We start from the raw sequence: 18,043 nt of genomic DNA on the forward strand, positions 1-18,043 counted from the left end.
CATTTTAAAACCAGTCCCAAAAAAATCGGATAAAAACCTGTTTTTTGGCGATTATTTAAAGTGGATGACGCAATGCTGCGTCATCCCCGGTATTACCGCCAGTAAACGGATGACGCAATGCTGCGTCATGCCCGGGCGAAAGTGTTAATTTCAGAAGTTAATTTACCCCGGTGCTGGCTACATTGCATCTGTGTGAAAGCAATTTCTCAGTGATAACACTTTTTCGAGCCATTTCAGATTTACTTTAATGAATTTCTTTGGGGAGCTCTGTCGGCTCCCTGACGTTATCCGAACTGATATGTGCTATATTAGTTTGGGGCCATCAGTCACGTGAGTCCTTATGCCTACCAGGAACCACAAGCCAGAACCTGGATCCCTCAAAGAGGTGCAGGGAGCAATGACCTTTGAGCACTTTACATTTAAAGTATGTCTTAATTGCCATCGAATTGAGAAACACCCCAGAAAGATAGGCGAAACAAACAGACCACAATCTGGTGAAAATTTGCAACCTATGTGCAAAAGGAGCAATAGAACTCTCCCATGAAAAAACAAAGATTCTCTCTCTCTCTCAGTTTTGTGAAGGACTTTATCTCCCATTCAGTATCCCGTGTCTACCCTTTTATTTCTTCCACCTAGTTTCATTACCTTACATTTATTTCAGTTGAACTTTAGTAGTCATTTGTTGGACCATTCCTTCAGCTTGTCTAGGTCATCTTGCAGCCTCATACTCTCCTCCTCTGTCTTAATCCTCCTCATAATTTTTGCATCAGCAAACATTGAGAGGAATGAGTCTATTCCCTCTGGGAGATCATTTACATATACTGTACAGTGACACCTCGGCTTATGAATGCCCCTTTTTACGTATTTTTCTGGGGGGGGGCCCCTACGGCTCCCCGGAGCTATCCATGGCTGATATGGATACCCTAACTATTTTGCATCAGTCGATGTGGGTGGAGTTCTAGGCCTACCGGGGACCACGAGCCAGAACCTGGCCCCCTCAGAGAGGCACGGGGAGCAATGGCCCATAGAAATGCACATGTGATTTGGAGCATTATATATCTGCCATCGACCGGGACAGGCACCCAGAAAGGTAAGCGCCACAAAACAAACCCCTATTCTGGTTAAACAATAAAAATCGACAAACGAGTGGACAGAACTCCCCCAGGAAAACGAACTAACAAGCATGACGTCACGCGAGCCGCGCCGCATGTCTGCACAGCTCCCCCCTCCCCGGGAGGGGGAAGGGGAAGCCCCAGACCCCCACGCCGGCGATCCCCGCCTCAGTTCCTCGGCTGATGGGATCATGCACGGTCGTGTGGCTCCAGCTCCAGTCTTGTCTCAGTGCTGTGACTTGTTTGCAGTGCTGCTCTTACGGTGGTCGTGTGAGCTGGGAGTAGTATTCTCAGGTACTCGGGCTGCATGTGCTTAGGGTCACCTTCCCTGAGTGCCCTGTAAGTATCGCCCTTGGGGCTTGGGGTTGCCTTCCACAAGTGACCTTGGGTCTACCTCTGTTGGCTTTTCGCTGCTTGGCGTTTGGCCGCCCCGAGGGTTTGGGGGTTTCACTCCCTTGTTTACCTTGGGGTAAGTGGTAGTTATCGCACTGGTGGGGCGCAGGGTACTGCGTAGCTAGTTTTCACCTATGACAGCGGCCGGCTCTGTTCCCTCTGGGTACGTTGTCCACTTGTGTGGTTTTTCTTTTATTTTTGTTTTTGCCTGGTAGGGGGGTCTTCCTTGCATTCCCCCCCACCCCCCCCCCCCCCTTATATTAGGTTTGTTTGTGTGGTGGCACCCCCTGCTCTGCCCTCGCGAGTGGACACATCCCGTGGGTTCAGCTTTAGCAGTGTGCTTGGTAGTTTGGGGCGCCGATTAGCAGTACCCTTCCTGGGATAACCCTTAGCAGACCCAGTCTAGGGGCCCTGGGAAACCCCCCGGGGGCTCTCGGGTCCGATAGTGGAGACCCTTGCGTCCCCCTCTCGCTTTGGGCGAGTTGAGGGTTTCTCTGTCCCTTTGTCTCAGGGTGACTCTCCTTGTTTTTGCCTCCGTTATGCTGCCTGTTGGGTTGGTGACACATTCGACCCTTGAGTCCTGCGAGCGTTGTTGCTTGTTCGTGACTCCATTCACCCAGTCTGCTGATGAATTCCCATGGATGCAGACAGCTCGCGCGTTGCACGGTAGGATGTTGCAACGCGCTCTGGTTTGTCGCTTCCCCGGACGCCCCGATGCTGCCCCGCTTGTGTTGGGACCCAGACTTGGGTGGTTTTGGTCGCTTCGGCCTTGGTTCCTTCCACGCCCTTGTTTTTCCCCCCTCCTGCTTCCGGCCCCTACGCATCTGCAGGCTTCGAGGTCAGGGCGGGGTTAGAGGTTCTGAGACTTGGGCAGTTTCGGGGGTTGCCCCGTCCGGGGTTATCTTGAGATGATTTCGGGGCTTTAGTGTCCCCGCGGCCCGGTCCTCGACCAGGCCTCCACCCCCAGGAAGCAGCCCGTGACAGCTGACTAACTCCCAGGTACCTATTTACTGCTAGGTAACAGGGGCATTCAGGGTGAAAGAAACTTTGCCCATTTTGTTTCTGCCTCGTGCGGGAATCGAACCCGCGCCACAGAATTGCGAGTCCTGCACGCTATCCACCAGGCTACGAGGCCCCTAGCTGTGGAGGTATTCGAGTCTGTTCCTCCGGCCGATGCTCCGGGGTTTTGACCAGTGGGCCCCCTTCTCTTTCAGCTCTCTCGGCTGCCCCGGCTTTTCCTTGAGGCCGGGGCTTTGGAGGTCGACTCGGCCCTGGGGCCTGGTGCAGAGGCTCCTGGGGTTGGGGAGGAGCGGCCTTGGGCCTTGGGCTCCATTGCGCCCCGCCTGGATTTCCGCCCTTCTGAGCGGGGCTTACTGTTACGAGGAGTGGGGTTTTCTTTCCCCCCTCTGCGTACGATTTGGGCTTGGGTTCTGCTCCTCCCCGGGTTCGGTTCCGTGTCCCTGTGGTTTCTTCGGTTCCGTCTTCAGGTGGTTTTCGGCTAACCACATCTTTTCGCCTGCGGTGCAGTTGGCCTTTGCGGCTTCCTCCTGCGTGTCCCGGAGTTTGCCTCCATCCTGGTTCCTTCTGTTCTGGACAGGTTGGGCTCCTTGTAGCCGTTTGGGCTCCTTGTCGCCGTTTGGGCTCCTTGTCGCCATTTGGGCTCCTTTGTAGCCGTTTGGGCTCCTTTGTGGCCGTTTGGGCTCCTTTGTGGCCGTTTGGGCTCCTTGTAGCCGTTTGGGCTCCTTTGTGGCTGTTTGGGCTCCTTTGTGACCGTTTGGGCTCCTTGTAGCCGGTTGGGCTACTTCTCGCCTTGTTGGGCTACTTCTCGCTTTATTGGGCTACTTCTCGCCTTGTTGGGCTACTTCTCGCTTTATTGGGCTACTTCTCGCCTTGTTGGGCTCCTTCGCGCCTGGTTGGGCTACTTTCTTTCGCGTCCTGCGCATGCGCCGTGGGAGTTTGTTTTGGTTCCGGGCGGTGTGCACACATGTTCTGCTCCACTTCTCTTGAGGGGCTTCGCCTCTCGCTCTTTTCTTATTCCCATCCGTGCCCCGTTGCTTTGGGGGTGTTCTGGGGTGCCGCTGTGTGGAATTCATGAGGGTTTTTCCCTGCGTTCTAGGGTGGGGAACCTCTTTCGCTGCTCCCCTCCTCCTCTCCAGCATGGGCGCACTGGCCTCCTCTGGCGGATATGGACTCAAACGCTTGCGTCATGGCCCTTCAGGGCCTATGTTCTGCAGGTGAGTTGGTGCGGTTTTGGCGTCTCCTTCGTCCTGACACTGTTTTTGTTTTTGGGAATAGGAATGGGTGTACATACGTACTTGAGAACGTGGACCGTATCGCCCGAGGTGCTTACTGCAGGGCTATTAGCCCATACTGGGCAGCTCTTGTTCTCTCCACCTGATTCCTTCCTCGGTTCACGGGTGTCTGCGGGTGGCCTCTTGTCCCTTCAGAGGCGGTTCCTGCCTGTACTCCTCCTGCCCCTCTCCTATGCTTGTCTAACCTTGCTTGAGTTTGGGGCCCCCGCCTCCACCTTGTTCCGCAGTGCAACGGTGGGGGTGCCTGTTGGGTAGTAAGTTTTCCTGTGTCGGAGGTTTTGTGTTTGCCTCCTTGTGTTTGCAGGTTGGGTTCTGGCTCTTTGTTTCCGCCTCTCCCCTGTCGTTTGCCTGTCGGGCGGATTCTGTGCTTCTTGGGCACTCTCATCTCTGCTCTTGGGGCTGTGTATGGGGTCAGCCCATGTTGGGCTGCCTAATGTGTTCCTTTGATTGCCTGTTACACTGCACACGTTTCTTCTACCGTCCCTGTGGCTCAGTTTGGTGCTCGGTTTCCGCCTATGTCCCCTTGTGTGCCACTCGTGTACGATTTATCTATCTTCTCTGTCGCTTCCTCGGGAAGTGTGGTGACGTTTTGCTGCGGTTTTGGTACTGCAGCTGCGTGTCGGGGTTGGTTGTGGCATTATGTTCGCCCCTTCCTTGCTCCCTCTGGGGCTCTCCTTCCTTGCCGGTCTTGCTGTGCTGGGCCTGGTTTTTCCATGTTCCTTGGTTTCACTGTCTTGTCCTCGCCTCATTGTGCTGGCTGGGGATGAGCTTGGGGTCTTCATCTCGCCCCTCGCCTATCCTCCGGTTTCGGTTCAAGTTCCAGAGCCTAGTGGGCTCCCTTCCTTCGTGTTTATCATGGCTGTCCCGGGGTTTTCTTGATGCTGGGGCTTTGAAGGGACAGCTCGGCCCCGGGGCCTGCAGGGAGGGTTCCCGGGGCTGGGGTGAGGCTCACGTGAGAGGCATCAGGCCCCGTTGGTCACCGCCGGGGTGTTTCTAACCCTTTGGGGGGGACTTGCAGTTTTGTAGTGTGGGGTTTTCCATTCCCCCTCTCCGCACGTGCTTTGTGGGCGTCGGCCCCTCCCTGGGCTTGGTTTCCTTGTCCGTTGTACCCGTTGTTGCCGTCCTGTCGGTGGTTGCTTTCTTACGATCTTCGCCCCTTTTTCCAGGACGGGCCTTCTTCCGTCATGTCCCCCTCTTCTTGGGGTTTCTGCATGACTTTTGGTCTCGGGTGCGACGGGGTTTTGGGGCCTTCGTCCTTTGTGTTTGCTTCTTTTTGTTCTTGAAGGTTCGGGACTGTTTTGCTCCTTCCCGATTTCTGGTGCGTCTGTTGTCATTCGGTTGAGCTTCCCTCCGGTCCTTTCTAGGGCTTGTGGGTCCTCTTCCCAGCAGCTTCTGGGTGTTGGCCTTTTTGTTCTTTTGTGAATATCTCTTCTCTTCACACTGTCTCGGCGTTCCTAGTTTTCCTGGGAGCGATTTTGCTCCTCCTCATGAGTCTTTTCGCTCCTGCCCTTCTGCGGGATGTTGGTGCGGGGCGGCTCCTTATGCGAGTTCCTTCCCTGTCAACTGCATTTGTGGAGGTGGTCTTGCACACTTGTGGCATTTTCGTTTTGGTCCTGCGTTTTCTTTTCGCTCCTGGGGCTGTCATAGGATTGGCTTGCGGAGGATGTAGAGGCGCTTGGGGCCGTTCCTGGGTCTGGCACCTTGGTTTCTGCTGCTAGCTTTCGGTATCGATATTCCTTCTGCGCCGTTTCGCAGGTTGTATCGTGCGTTGTTACACCTCCGGCCTGCTTATGCACTGTCTGTGTCGTCCTGGTCTTTGGACAGGGTGCTCTCCTGTTTTTCTTCTCTTTGGTGGTTGTGGCTCCTTGGGGTCAGGTTTGCTTTGCCTCGGTTCTCTTTTTGTGTTGGCATTCGCCTCTGGGGGTCGTGTGGCAGAGATTCTTGCTCTTCTCAGGCGCAGTGGTTGTTGGCTTCTATTGTCGTGATCATAGGTTTTATTTGTCTGCGGCCGTTCTCCCTTTTTTCTGGCGAATGCTATACCTTGGGTTGTTGTCTCGACTTCGTGTTGTGGAGTGATTCTCCGACCGCCTCCCGGGTATGTCCCCTAGTTTTTTAGGTAGTCTTTGGTGAGGTAGCTCTGGGGAGCCATAGGGGCTCCCCCCAGAAAACCAGCATTGAATGTAATGAAACGCCATTTTCTGGGTGAGTCCCAGAGGCTCCCCGGCACCCTCCCGCCCTCCGGTCGGCGGGTTTTTCACGGTTTTGATATCCAGCCTCTGAACTGGGGGCGGGGATTGCCGGCGCGGGGGTCTGGGGCTCCCCCTTCCCCCTCCCGGGGAGGGGGGAGCTGCGCAGACATGCAGCACGGCTCGCGTGACATCATGCTTGTTAGTTCATTTTCCTGGGGGAGTTCTGTCCACTCGTTTGTCGATTTTTGTTGTTTAACCAGAATAGGGGTTTGTTTTGTGGCGCTTACCTTTCTGGGTGCCTGTCCCGGTCGATGGCAGATATATAATGCTCCAAATCACATGTGCATTTCTATGGGCCATTGCTCCCCGTGCCTCTCTGAGGGGGCCAGGTTCTGGCTCGTGGTCCCCGGTAGGCCTAGAACTCCACCCACATCGACTGATGCAAAATAGTTAGGGTATCCTTATCAGCCATGGATAGCTCCGGGGAGCCTCCGAAACTCACCCAGAAAATGGCGTTTCATTACATTCAACGCTGGGTTTTTTTCTCCTGAGTCGCAGCTGTGGACAGTACTTGCGTCCACTATAAAAAATATTTGTATAAAATTCATTTTTTATCCGATTGACCTCGGGATAGTTTCAAAATAAGCACCTTTAAAATGCGCACAATTCGATAACAAAATGAAAGATGTAACACAAAACTTTGATGTCAGAACACTTGAAAGATTATAAATACGTTTTTGGGTCTAAATTTTAAATTTTAAAATATTTGTTAAAGTTCTATTTATTGTGCTATTATTATGGGACTAGTTTTAAAATGCACGCCTTTATATTGTGAACAATTTGATACCAAAACAAGCGATGTAACAGGAAAACTGATGTTATCAAACTGAACGAGTATACATTAGGTTGTGGTGTGAAAATTGGTGCTCGTTCATGGGTAACTTTAGGCTTTCATGCAGGGAGTCTTGCCAGGCTTTTGGACATTATATGCATATACATCTGCAAGGAATTTAATTGCGAGCACAATGATACCAAAACAAACGACATAGCACAAGAATTAAGGTGAGAAAACTGAAATGAGTATAGACATTTAGGCGTCGCCGCACGCTCGCCCACACCATTGGCCCCTTGACGTCAAAGTGTGCTGAGCGCGCATGGCGCTGGCGATACTGTTAATAGCCTTAAACCCTGCAAGGCCCATGAAATATAAAAATAATTGTTTTTTTGTCTTATAAAAGTTTTCATTTGTGTTTCCTGACCATGGGGGGGGGGGAGGAATTAAATTAATTGTACTTTTCTAGACGTACTTTTCTAGACGTAAATGAGCCAAAAACTTTGATGATGACGTCACCGATAATGATCGTTCAAGCAGGTTTTGTTCCCAGGGCAACGTGTGTGGCATTTAAGCAGCCAGAGTTGCAGCGAATTTATTTTTGCGGCATTATTTACAATGTCAATGGCATATTTTTTCACAATTTTTTCATTGATACTGTTCAATATATTGTCACGATGTTGTATTATAATACAACTGTCATACATTCTAAAAAAATGTTTTCTTATACAGGAAATATAAAATGTATTCTGATTTTCTGGGGGGGGGGCCCCCTTTGGCTCCCTGGAGCTATCCGGGCTGATATGAATGTATTAGAACTAGGCATGAGTCAAAGTGAATAGAGTTCTAGGCCTACCGGGGACCACAAGCCAGAACCTGGCCCCTCTGAGAGAAGCATAAGGAGCAATGGCCTATAGAAACCCCCGTGTGGTTGGAAGCATTCTGTGCCTGCCATCAACCGGGTCAGGAACCCAGAAAGGTAAGCGCCCCAAAACAAACGTCTATCTGGTTAAAATATTGCTATCAAAACCTGAACTGTTGAACAGAACTCCCCAAATGAAAACCGAACAAACGAGAATGACGTCACATCCGTCACCCCGTTTCCATCTGTACAGCTCCCCCCTCCCCAGGAGGGGGGGAAAGGAGCTCACTAGACCTCCGTGCCGGCTATCCAAGCTATCCGAGAGCCGGCTAGCCGGTTCTCGGTTGTTTGCTCCCCAGAAGCCCCAAGGCTGCCCCATTTTGGTTGGTGTTGGAGCTTGGGGGTGTTGGTTGTTTCGGTTCCTTCCACGCCCCCTTCTCTTTCCCCTGTTGTGATCTAATCTAGTTCCCCCTTCCTACCTGCATCCGGATCCTAGTTCTGTGGCTGATGTGAAACCTGGCGGTCGTACGACTCTGACTCCAGACTTGTTTCAGTGCTATGCCTTTGTGGTGTGATCCTGTCCGTTGGTGGTGTGTGAGCCAGGAGTATTTTCACCAATACTCAGGCTGCATGCACCTAAGTTTCTTTTCCCTAGGTGCCCTATAAGTACTGCCCTTGTGGCTTGGGATTCTCTTCTACAAGTCGCTCGGGATCTACCTCTGCTGTGGTCTGTTGCTGCTCAGTAATTACCTGCCGTTGAAGTCAGCTGGGGTGTTTCATGCACCCTTGTTTGCCTCTGGGTACGAGGTAGCTTCATCACTGGTAGCGGCACAAGGTACTGTGCAGCTAGTTTTCACCATATGACAGCGGTCGACTTTGTTCCGCCTAGTGACATTGTATTCGTGCTGGGTTTTTCTTTTCCTTTTGTTTTCTGCCTGGTGGATGGTCTGCCCTTGGTGTTGTTGATCCTTGTTATTGTTCTGTATTATTGGTCATCCTCTGCTAGGTCCCTGTGTGTACACGTCCCCGGGGTTCAGCTGTTAGTAGTTTTGCCTGGTGGTTTGGGGTGCCAGTTAGCAGTACCTTGCCTGGGCTTCTCTTAGCAGAAAGTCTGAGGGGCCCTGAAAAAAAACTCCACTGGGTCCCATCCCACTTTGTGGGAGTTTCAGGATACCTCTATCCCCTTGTCTGAGGGTGACAATCACCTGTTCTACCTCCGTCATGCTGCCTGTTGGGTCAGTGACACCTTCAACCCAGAGTCCTGTGAGTGGTGTTGCTTGCATGTATTCCACTTCACGCAGTCCATTGATCATGATATTTGGGTGCAGGCGGCTTCAGCGTAAATGCATGTTATAGGTTGCTGCAGCTCGCTAGGTTGGTTGCTCACCCAGATGCCCCGGGGTTGCCCCGTTTTGGTTATAGGCACCCAGACTTGGGAGTGTTAGTCGCCTTGACTTTGGTTTCTTCTGCGCCCCATTGTCCTTTCCCTGCTGTGGTTCATCTTGTTCCTCTCCCCCCTGCTTCCGGCTCTGAAAAGTCTGAGGGTTTCGGAGTCGGGGGCAGGGTTTAGTTGGTGGTGAGACTCAGGCAGTTTTGGGGAATGCCCCATGCGGTGTGGAGACAGAGGCATTTGAGCCTGTTTCTCCAGCCGGTGCTTCTGGGTTTGACCAGTGGGCATCCATCGTTCCAGCTTTCCCGGCGGCTTCTGTCTTTTGAGGTGGAGGGTTTGGAGGACAGCTCGGCCATGGGTCTTGATGTGGAGGTCCCTGGGGTGGGGGAGGGGCTGACTTGGGGTGGGGGGGCTTGGGTCCTGTTTGATTTCGCTTGGGTTTTGGTACCCTCTGAGCGGGGCTTGTTATTGCAGGGAGTGAGATTTTCTTATCCCCCCTTCTTTGTTCAAATTTGATATGGTGTCAGCCCCTCCCCGGGTTCGGTTCTGGGTTCCCTTGGGTACTTCGGTTCCTACTTTCAGGAGGTTTTCAGTCTCCTTTGCATCCTTGCTCATCAGGTGCGAGAGGCCATTGCATCTTACCTCCTATGCGACCCAGATTACGCCTCAGTCTACACCTCAGATCCTGCCTCTTTCGATTTCGGTTCTTCTTTTCCTTACTGGGTGTGTTACGAGGTTCCGGAGTTGTCCTGTTTGGCACACTGTCCTGTCTTTTCCTTGGGGATGTGGCATACGTTCTGTCGATCCCACACGCTTGTGTGGCAAAAGGCCCTTATGGCTGTACAGGTTTACCTAGCGGGCCAGTTTGAGTGCCTCAATGCGTGTTTGTTTGCCCCTGCCCTTCCATGGGATGTTGGCCTGGTACAGCTTCATGTGCAGGTTCCCGCCCTTTTGGCTGCCCTTGTTGCTGATGATTTGCTTGCCCATGGCCATTTGGCTTCGGTCTTGTGTTTTTTTTCATTTCTCAAACTGTCTTTATACTGGATTGAGGAGGATATGGAGGCGCTCGGGGCTTATCCTGGGGCTAGTATGCTGGTCTCGGCGGTGCGGGCATCGTTTGCCTTGTTGAAGTTGTTTGTGCTGATCCTGCAGGAGGCGGTGTCTCTGTTCTTTCCTGCCCGTGCTGACAGGCGGTGCTCGCTCAATCCGTGGAATCTGCTTGGACCCTGGCTCTTAGGTTGTCTATGCCTTTTTGTCCTTTGCTGTTTGCAGTATCTGCAGGCAGCTTCTTCGAGTTGTCGTCCCATGTCTTACTTGTTGGTTCTCCGGGGGGCTCGTGGGGGTCTTCCCAGAAGAGTCGTGCCAGGGCTCGGGGTTCCTCCCATTGTAGTAGGCTAGTGGTGCCATTTTTGGTGCCGGCGCAGCCTTTGAAACCAACGACGACGGGTCGACGCAGTGATCGCTCTGCTCATAGATCGGCTTCGCGTAAGGGGTGTAGGCTTTTTCGTGGCTCGTCCCATTGACGCGGCAATGGGGGGGAGAAGCTCACGCTGTTTGCCCACTCCTGGTCCCACGATTTGTAGACGTTTTAAGTCGTTTCTTGCAACCTGCGGTGGCATTGGGTGGCCTTTCTATTTCGGAGATTCAGGGCTGGTGTGGCGGGCCTCTTCTCCGGCACTGTGTCAGGTCATCTTGCAGTGGGTTCGCTTGGGAGTGTTTAAAATGAAATCGTCCCTCTGGTGGATTTCACGCCTGTTTCCGGTTCCTAAACGGGACTGTGCGGACCTGCGGTTCTTTCTGGACATGTCCTGTCTGAACCCTTGACTCTATTGCCCCCCTTTTGGATGACTACTCTGTCCCAGGTTCATCTTCTCTTGGAGCCGGATGTTTGGATGGTGTATCTGGACCTCCTGTACGCATATTGGCACATGCCATTCATCCAGGGTTCAGGGACTGGCTCGGGTTTGTTGCAGGGCTTCAGGCTTACTGCTTCCATTGCCTTCCATTCGGCTTGAATCTGGCACCTCGCAGGTTCACATGCTTTACTTGGGTTGTCATGGTCCATCTTCATCTCTTAGAGTTTCGGGTTCTAGCCTGGTGTGGGCTTCCAGCCAGTCCGCATATCTGCTTGCCAGGGATTTGGTTTGCAGTTTTTATCCAGCTGTAGTTTGTTTTGGAATTCCTACCTTTCTGGGTGCCTCATCTGGCAGACATACCATCTGCTTTATAATTGGACTGCTTCCAATTACACAGGGGTCTCTGTAGGTCATTGCTCCTCGTGCCTCTCTGAGGAGGGCCAGGTTCTGGTGCTGGTCCCTGGTAGGCCTAGAACTCTATTGATTGTCTGTTGCCATGGTCTAATATGTATATATATATATATATATATATATATATATATATATATATATATATATATATATATATATATATATATATATATATATATATACAGAGCACCACTTGGTTTCCGAACCCCTTGGGGACGAGACCCGTCGGTTAACATGTAAGTTCGTATACGAGAAATAGAGGGGAAAAAATAAACTAGAAATGTAAAAAGAAATTTTTCCGAAAAAATTTACGAAAAAACTCTAGGGAAAAAAATCGACAGGTTCATAGCGTAAATGCGACCGTGTTTTGTTTGTACTCACCAATAAGTGAAGTCCTGATCCGCTTTATAAAAGTCCTTAATTGTTCCTAACTGATTATTAAGACGTCTGGCAAACATCCTCTGGATGTTTCCTGCCAGCCTGCCTGCCAGCCTGCAGGAACATCCTGCCAGCTTGCCTGCCAGCCTGCAGGAACATCCTGCCAGCCTGCCTGCCAGCTTGCCTGCCAGTCTGCAGGAACATCCTGCCAGCCTGCAGGAACATCCTGCCAGCCTGCAGGAACATCCTGCCAGCTTGCCTGCCAGCCTGCAGGAACATCCTGCCAGCCTGCCTGCCAGCTTGCCTGCCAGCCTGCAGGAACATCCTGCCAGCCTGCCTGCCAGCTTGCCTGCCAGCCTGCAGGCACATCCTGCCAGCCAGCTTGCCTGCCAGCCTGCAGGAATATCCTGCCAGCCTGCCTGCCAGCCTGCAGGCACATCCTGCCAGCCAGCTTGCCTGCCAGCCTGCAGGAATATCCTGCCAGCCTGCCTGCCAGCTTGCCTGCCAGCCTGCAGGGACATCCTGCCAGCCTGCCTGCCAGCTTGCCTGCCAGCCTGCAGGAACATCCTGCCAGCTTGCCTGCCAGCCTGTAGGCACATCCTGCCAGCCTGTAGGCACATCCTGCCAGCCTGCAGGCACATCCTGCCAGCCTGCAGGCACATCCTGCCAGCCTGCAGGCACATCCTGCCAGCCTGCCTGCCAGCTTGCCTGCCAGCCTGCAGGAACATCCTGCCAGCCTGCCTGCCAGCTTGCCTGCGAGCCTCCAGGCACATCCTGCCTAAAATATACGATGATGTACTGTACATTTAAGAAACAAATCTGGGTCACAGGTCTGTGGAGTGTGGTTAGGCTTACGGAGTCAGCCGGTCCCTCCCCCACCACCGATACACCTCCCCCTCTCCCCCCATCCCTAACCCATACACACACACACACACACTCTCAAAGGTCACGTGGTTCATGGTTCACTTCAACACCCATATATCGCTTCCTGCCTGCCTGCCTCCTTCCCAGCCTGCCTGCCTGCCTCCTTCCCAGCCTGCAAGCCTGCCTGCCTGCCTCCTTCCCAGCCTGCAAGCCTGCCTGCCTGCCTCCTTCCCAGCCTGCAAGCCTGCCTGCCTGCCTCCTTCCCAGCCTGCAAGCCTGCCTGCCTGCCTGCCTCCTTCCCAGCCTGCAAGCCTGCCTGCCTGCCTGCCTCCTTCCCAGCCTGCAAGCCTGCCTGCCTGCCTGCCTCCTTCCCAGCCTGCAAGCCTGCCTGCCTGCCTGCCTCCTTCCCAGCCTGCAAGCCTGCCTGCCTGCCTCCTTCCCAGCCTGCAAGCCTGCCTGCCTGCCTCCTTCCCAGCCTGCAAGCCTGCCTGCCTGCCTGCCTCCTTCCCAGCCTGCCTCCTTCCCAGCCTGCCTCCTTCCCAGCCTGCCAGCCTGCTTCCTTCCCAGCCAGCCTGCCTGCCTCCTTCCCAGCCTGCCAGCCTGCTTCCTTCCCAGCCAGCCTGCCAGCCTGCCTCCCTCCCTGCCATCATGCTAACGGGTAGTGTGTGTTAGGCTTATCTTCGGGAATGAGCCGGTCTCACCCCCACCACCAACAAACCACCCGCCCCCCTACATCCCATCTCTCAAGGTCACGCGGTTCAACCGCGTGACTACCACTCACTCCCTGCCTGCCAGCCTGCCTGCAAGCTAGCCTGCCTGCCTGTGCCTGCCTGTGCCTGCCTGCCTGCCTTTCCCTCCCTAATTCTCACTACTTCCATCCCTTCCTGCCTACCTCCTAGCATCTCTCCCTACCTCCCCCTCCCTCTTAGCATCTCTCCCTACCTCCTAACATCTCTCCCTACCTCCTAGCATCTCTCTCTCCCCCTCTCTCACTGATTCTCCCCCCCCCCCTCATTCATACTGCCTCCCACCTAAGCTCCATCGTCCATCCACCCACCAGTCAGCCATCACTGACGCAATGCGTGCATTTGGAGCCAACATGGTGCACAGATGTTTCTTGATTGTGCAGATATGTAAAACAAAAGCACAGAATGAACATTCCAGCCTTATGGCAATTCAAAATAATAGGAATAATAGGCCGTGAATCTGTGAAGTCACAGTGGGCAAACTGGACCATCTCCCACCCACCACCACAAGCCGGCGTGACGCTTGGCGGACCCCTTCCTACCCGAACTTTGTTCGGGTAGCATGACTCCCCAACCCCAATCGGGAAACTGGAAGTTTCGGATAACTAAAGTTCGGAAACCAAGTGGTGCTCTGTATATATATATATATATATATATATATATATATATATATACACATCAGCCTGGTATAGCTTCCCAGGGAGCCTCCGGGTCTCATCCAGAAAATAGCGTTTCATTACAATGCTGGTTTTATGCTCTGCTATTCAATTCTACTCTACATTAAGTGATTTAGATTTTACCTTTCCATTCAAGTAAAATTACTGTAATTATAATTTATCCAAGTAAGTCTTGTAAACAGTAAAGAAAGTTTTGTAAATTTTTATCAGCCTTGGATATTTTTTCCACAGCTAAAACAGAGGGACTACTGGAGGAATATGCTCTAAGTCAAACAACATTAGAGCAGGTATTTCTGAAGTTTGCACGCCAACAGGAATATGAAGATGATGAAGATGAAGCTATTCACCAATCTTCCCTTTCAACAGCTACTTTTTAGAGACTGACAGGTCCCAAGTTCGATTCCAGCATTAACTCTTGTGTTGCTTCGGGCTAATTAGCATTTGTCACCGACAGGCGCATACCTAAAAAAAAAAAAAAAAAAAATCTTCCTAACCTGTTAAGTCGTGTTCCCTGACCATAAGAAAAATTAAAAAAAAATTAAATTGTACTTACCGATGACGTAATTGAGTCGACAATATGGGCGATGACGTTACACTCTGCATGATCGCTCATGCAGAGTGCGTCCCAGAGGTGTTGCGCGCAGTCTTCAAGCAGCCACAGTTGCCACGAATTTATTTTCGCTTCATTATTTACAGTGTCTAGGTGTATTTTATTACTAAAATTAGTCACTAATTTTGTTGCATATAATGTTACATCATGGTCATTGTCAACAAAATGTTGCATACATCGAGTATACACATGCGCACACAAATGTTTTCCATTGCGCCAATATATTATGTACTCACAATGTTCATTATTATATTTACACACATGCATGCACTATGTACAGGTTTGCACTATTATTGCACATTTAGAAGTCTTGGAGAGAGTGGCAGTCGTTGAAGCAGTCGACAGCACACAATGGAACTGCACACGCTTCACACCATGTTTGCGCCACTTTACTTTTCTGATCTCTCCTTTTTGTTGTTTTACAAACTAGGCATTCACATTGGCCTATTGCACGCTTCCCTGCTGGTGACAAATGTTTTAGTCTGTGTGCTTGTAAGGCCTCCATATACGTGAGCCTGGGTGTAGCAGCATGCTGCAACACTGGGTTCATGATAGGTCTTTGTATGCCAGGGACATCTTTACCAAACTTTGCTAATAACTGTGTCACAAGTGTAAAAGCCAACGCACGGAAACTAGGTTTACGTCCAGTTTTCACCAGATACATATTATAGCACTTCAACATGCTCATGTCAACAAAATGGAAAAACACATTTTTCATCCATTTCAATGTTTTCCGCACACACTCGATAGTGCCAACCATCATGTCAGATTTATCAATCAAACGCATGTTGATATTATAGTCAACACAATCTGGCTTATATACTGGTTCTTTCGTTACACGGTTCACCTTTCCACTGTTTACCATTGTACCATCGTGAATGGTTGTCAGCATGTTCACTTCTCTCTTGTCTTTCCACCGAATCGAGAGTATTTGATCCCATTTTCATAGCTGGCACTCACCAAATGCAAGTCTACTGTCAAACACTGGCATTTCCCTTCTTCGAGGCTTTACTGTGCCAATCAATCCGGTTCTATTTTCAATCAAGAACCTAGCTAGCAATGGACTTGTATAGTAGTTATCTGTGTATAAGATGTGGCCCTTGTTCATCCATGGTGCCATCAGTGACTTCACCACACTACCCGAGAAACCATGTTCTTCGTTTCCGGGAATGTCTACATCGCTAGCTGAATACAGAATCATGTGTAACATGTATCCTGTTTCACAGTCACAAAGAACAAAGAATTTCAATCCCAATCTGTTTCGTTTGGAGGGAATATACTGCTTGAATGAAACACGTCCTTTGAAAAGCACAAGGGATTCGTCAATCACCAGCTTCTGTGCTGGTAAGTAAAAATCTCTGAACTTTCCAATCACTTCATTCATATAGTGCCTCACTCGCTAAAGTCTATCATCCTCTGTCCGGTCCTCATTTCTTGCAAAATGCAGACACCTGAGGAGTATCTGAAACCTGTCTCGGGACATATATTTCCCGAAGAAAGGTGTTGGAATAGTCAGATCTTTGCTCCAATAATCTGTGAAAGCATGTTTGACACAATGCTTCATCAACATACATATTGCTAAAAACACATACATTTCACCTACAGTGGTGGTTTCCAACGTTACAATCGTGAAACTTCTGTTATCTCTTTTCCAATGAGATGAGCCGCATGAAGGTTCGTTTGGTGTACAATATATTCCATGAGCGGCTCATCACAGAATGCTGTAAAATAATCCAATTCACACATGTCCTCTCCATTATCAGGAAAAAGCTCTGTAATCCTAACGTCTCTATTGTCAAAGGCATGAATTTGAGGAATAAAACCAGCACCATCACTCCACACTAGTACTCCTGGTGTCCTGCGAGACGCAACAGGGGCACGACAGCGAGGAAGCGATGCACACTGTGGACCAGGAGCTGAAGCCCATCTATGCACAGTACCGCCACTACGTGCACGTGTAGTGGAACCACGTGAACATGAGGCTCTTGGTGCCTCATGTTGTTCCATGCGGTGGCACTTGGCTGGCTGAGACACTGCTGACATGACAAATTCACCACTGGTACTGGCACCAGGCTCGGTAACACTATGCTCTGATTACACTTCACTAAAACCAGAAAACGAGTCACCTTCCTCTGACTCGTCACCCAAAATATCCTCAGACTCTACATAAGCACAGGAACTGTGTGGTCGTGGGTGAATTGGAGGAGACACTAGGCGAAGTGGCATGGGTGAGCGTATAGGCCTCGCCATGGGAGGCGGCTGTATATCATTTTCACTGTTGGTGCTACTATCATTGGTCAATTGTGTGTAGTCCTTATCAATGTCAGAGTCATCAAAATCACTTTTCTCACCAACAGAAAATAATTCACTAGTTATTTGCTCTTTGGTGAGTGATTGCGGGGTGCATGCCCGGGAGGCGTTCTGCCGTGCGCTCAACATGGTGGCTGCTGGGTAATTGATGCCTCTCATGCGATGGTAGCATGAACTGGATTTTTTTACAAAATGGCAGCTGTTTACTATAGCCCCTGGGCAGCGTATGGGGGCCCCCCTCTACCCCGCGGGCCGTTCAAATCTTGTGCGGTACTCCAATACAACATACTGTATAATATGGAGCGCAAGTTATTGCAAGTTACTCAACCCATCATATGATGTGTTGCGCAGTTTAAGGGTTAATCACTGTGATGCACCGAGTTTATTGTGACAGTCCCCCCTGTGCACATAAAATCAAGTGTTTCTAAAAAATTCTTTTTTCTTTGTAAAATGATAAATTCCCCTTCCCTGAACATGTCTATGTAAAAATAAGTATCAAATTCCACTTTGGCTGTTGGGACGTGGACAAGGTGCACTGTAACGTTATCACGGGCTGGTCGCCCATGCGTGAAGCTCCCAGGGGCTGTGGCGCGCCATTCAAGCACCGCGAGTTGCCACAAATATATTTTCAATTATTTGTTCTATGTATTTCTAATGCGGTTTTGTTTTTTATCATATATGATGCATATTTGTCTCTATTACATTACGTATACAATAGAATGTTCATAATGTTCCTTGGAACTGTGATACTCTTAATGTCAGTAATGTGTCCACAATAAATGTTTATTGTCGCAATATTACTTGTTAAAAAATCACTAAAATTACAATACAGTATGTACCATTTCACACACTATTTCCACAGTAACACACTGTATTGCACACTCAGTACTTCGAAAGTGAGTGATAATCAAAGAAGTAGTCCATGGTACACAGCGCGATTTCGCTCTCATTGCACCAGGTACAGATAGATTTTATTTTCACTTCCTGTTTTTTGTTCTGTGTGCTTGCAAATAATGCACTTAAATACACCCTTGGCTTTAGTACCTGTAGGTGGTATGTAGCCAAACTTGTGAAGCGTAAGGTAGTCTTGAAAAGATTGTA

General features: G+C 50.5%; 1 protein-coding gene across 1 annotated transcript in view; it reads left to right on the forward strand.

Annotated features, from left to right (window-relative positions):
- Positions 1 to 17,734, forward strand: part of LOC123773774 (cholesterol transporter ABCA5) — a 567,017-nt gene extending 549,283 nt beyond the window's left edge. The window contains exon 33 of the mRNA XM_045767705.2: positions 14,254 to 17,734. Coding sequence (XP_045623661.1) covers positions 14,254 to 14,399 — 146 coding nt within the window. The 3' untranslated portion in view covers positions 14,400 to 17,734. The remainder of the gene's footprint in view (positions 1 to 14,253) is intronic.
- Positions 17,735 to 18,043: the final 309 nt, after the last annotated feature.

Source organism: Procambarus clarkii, chromosome 72 (genome assembly GCF_040958095.1).
Source record: "Procambarus clarkii isolate CNS0578487 chromosome 72, FALCON_Pclarkii_2.0, whole genome shotgun sequence".
NCBI lineage: Eukaryota > Metazoa > Arthropoda > Malacostraca > Decapoda > Cambaridae > Procambarus > Procambarus clarkii.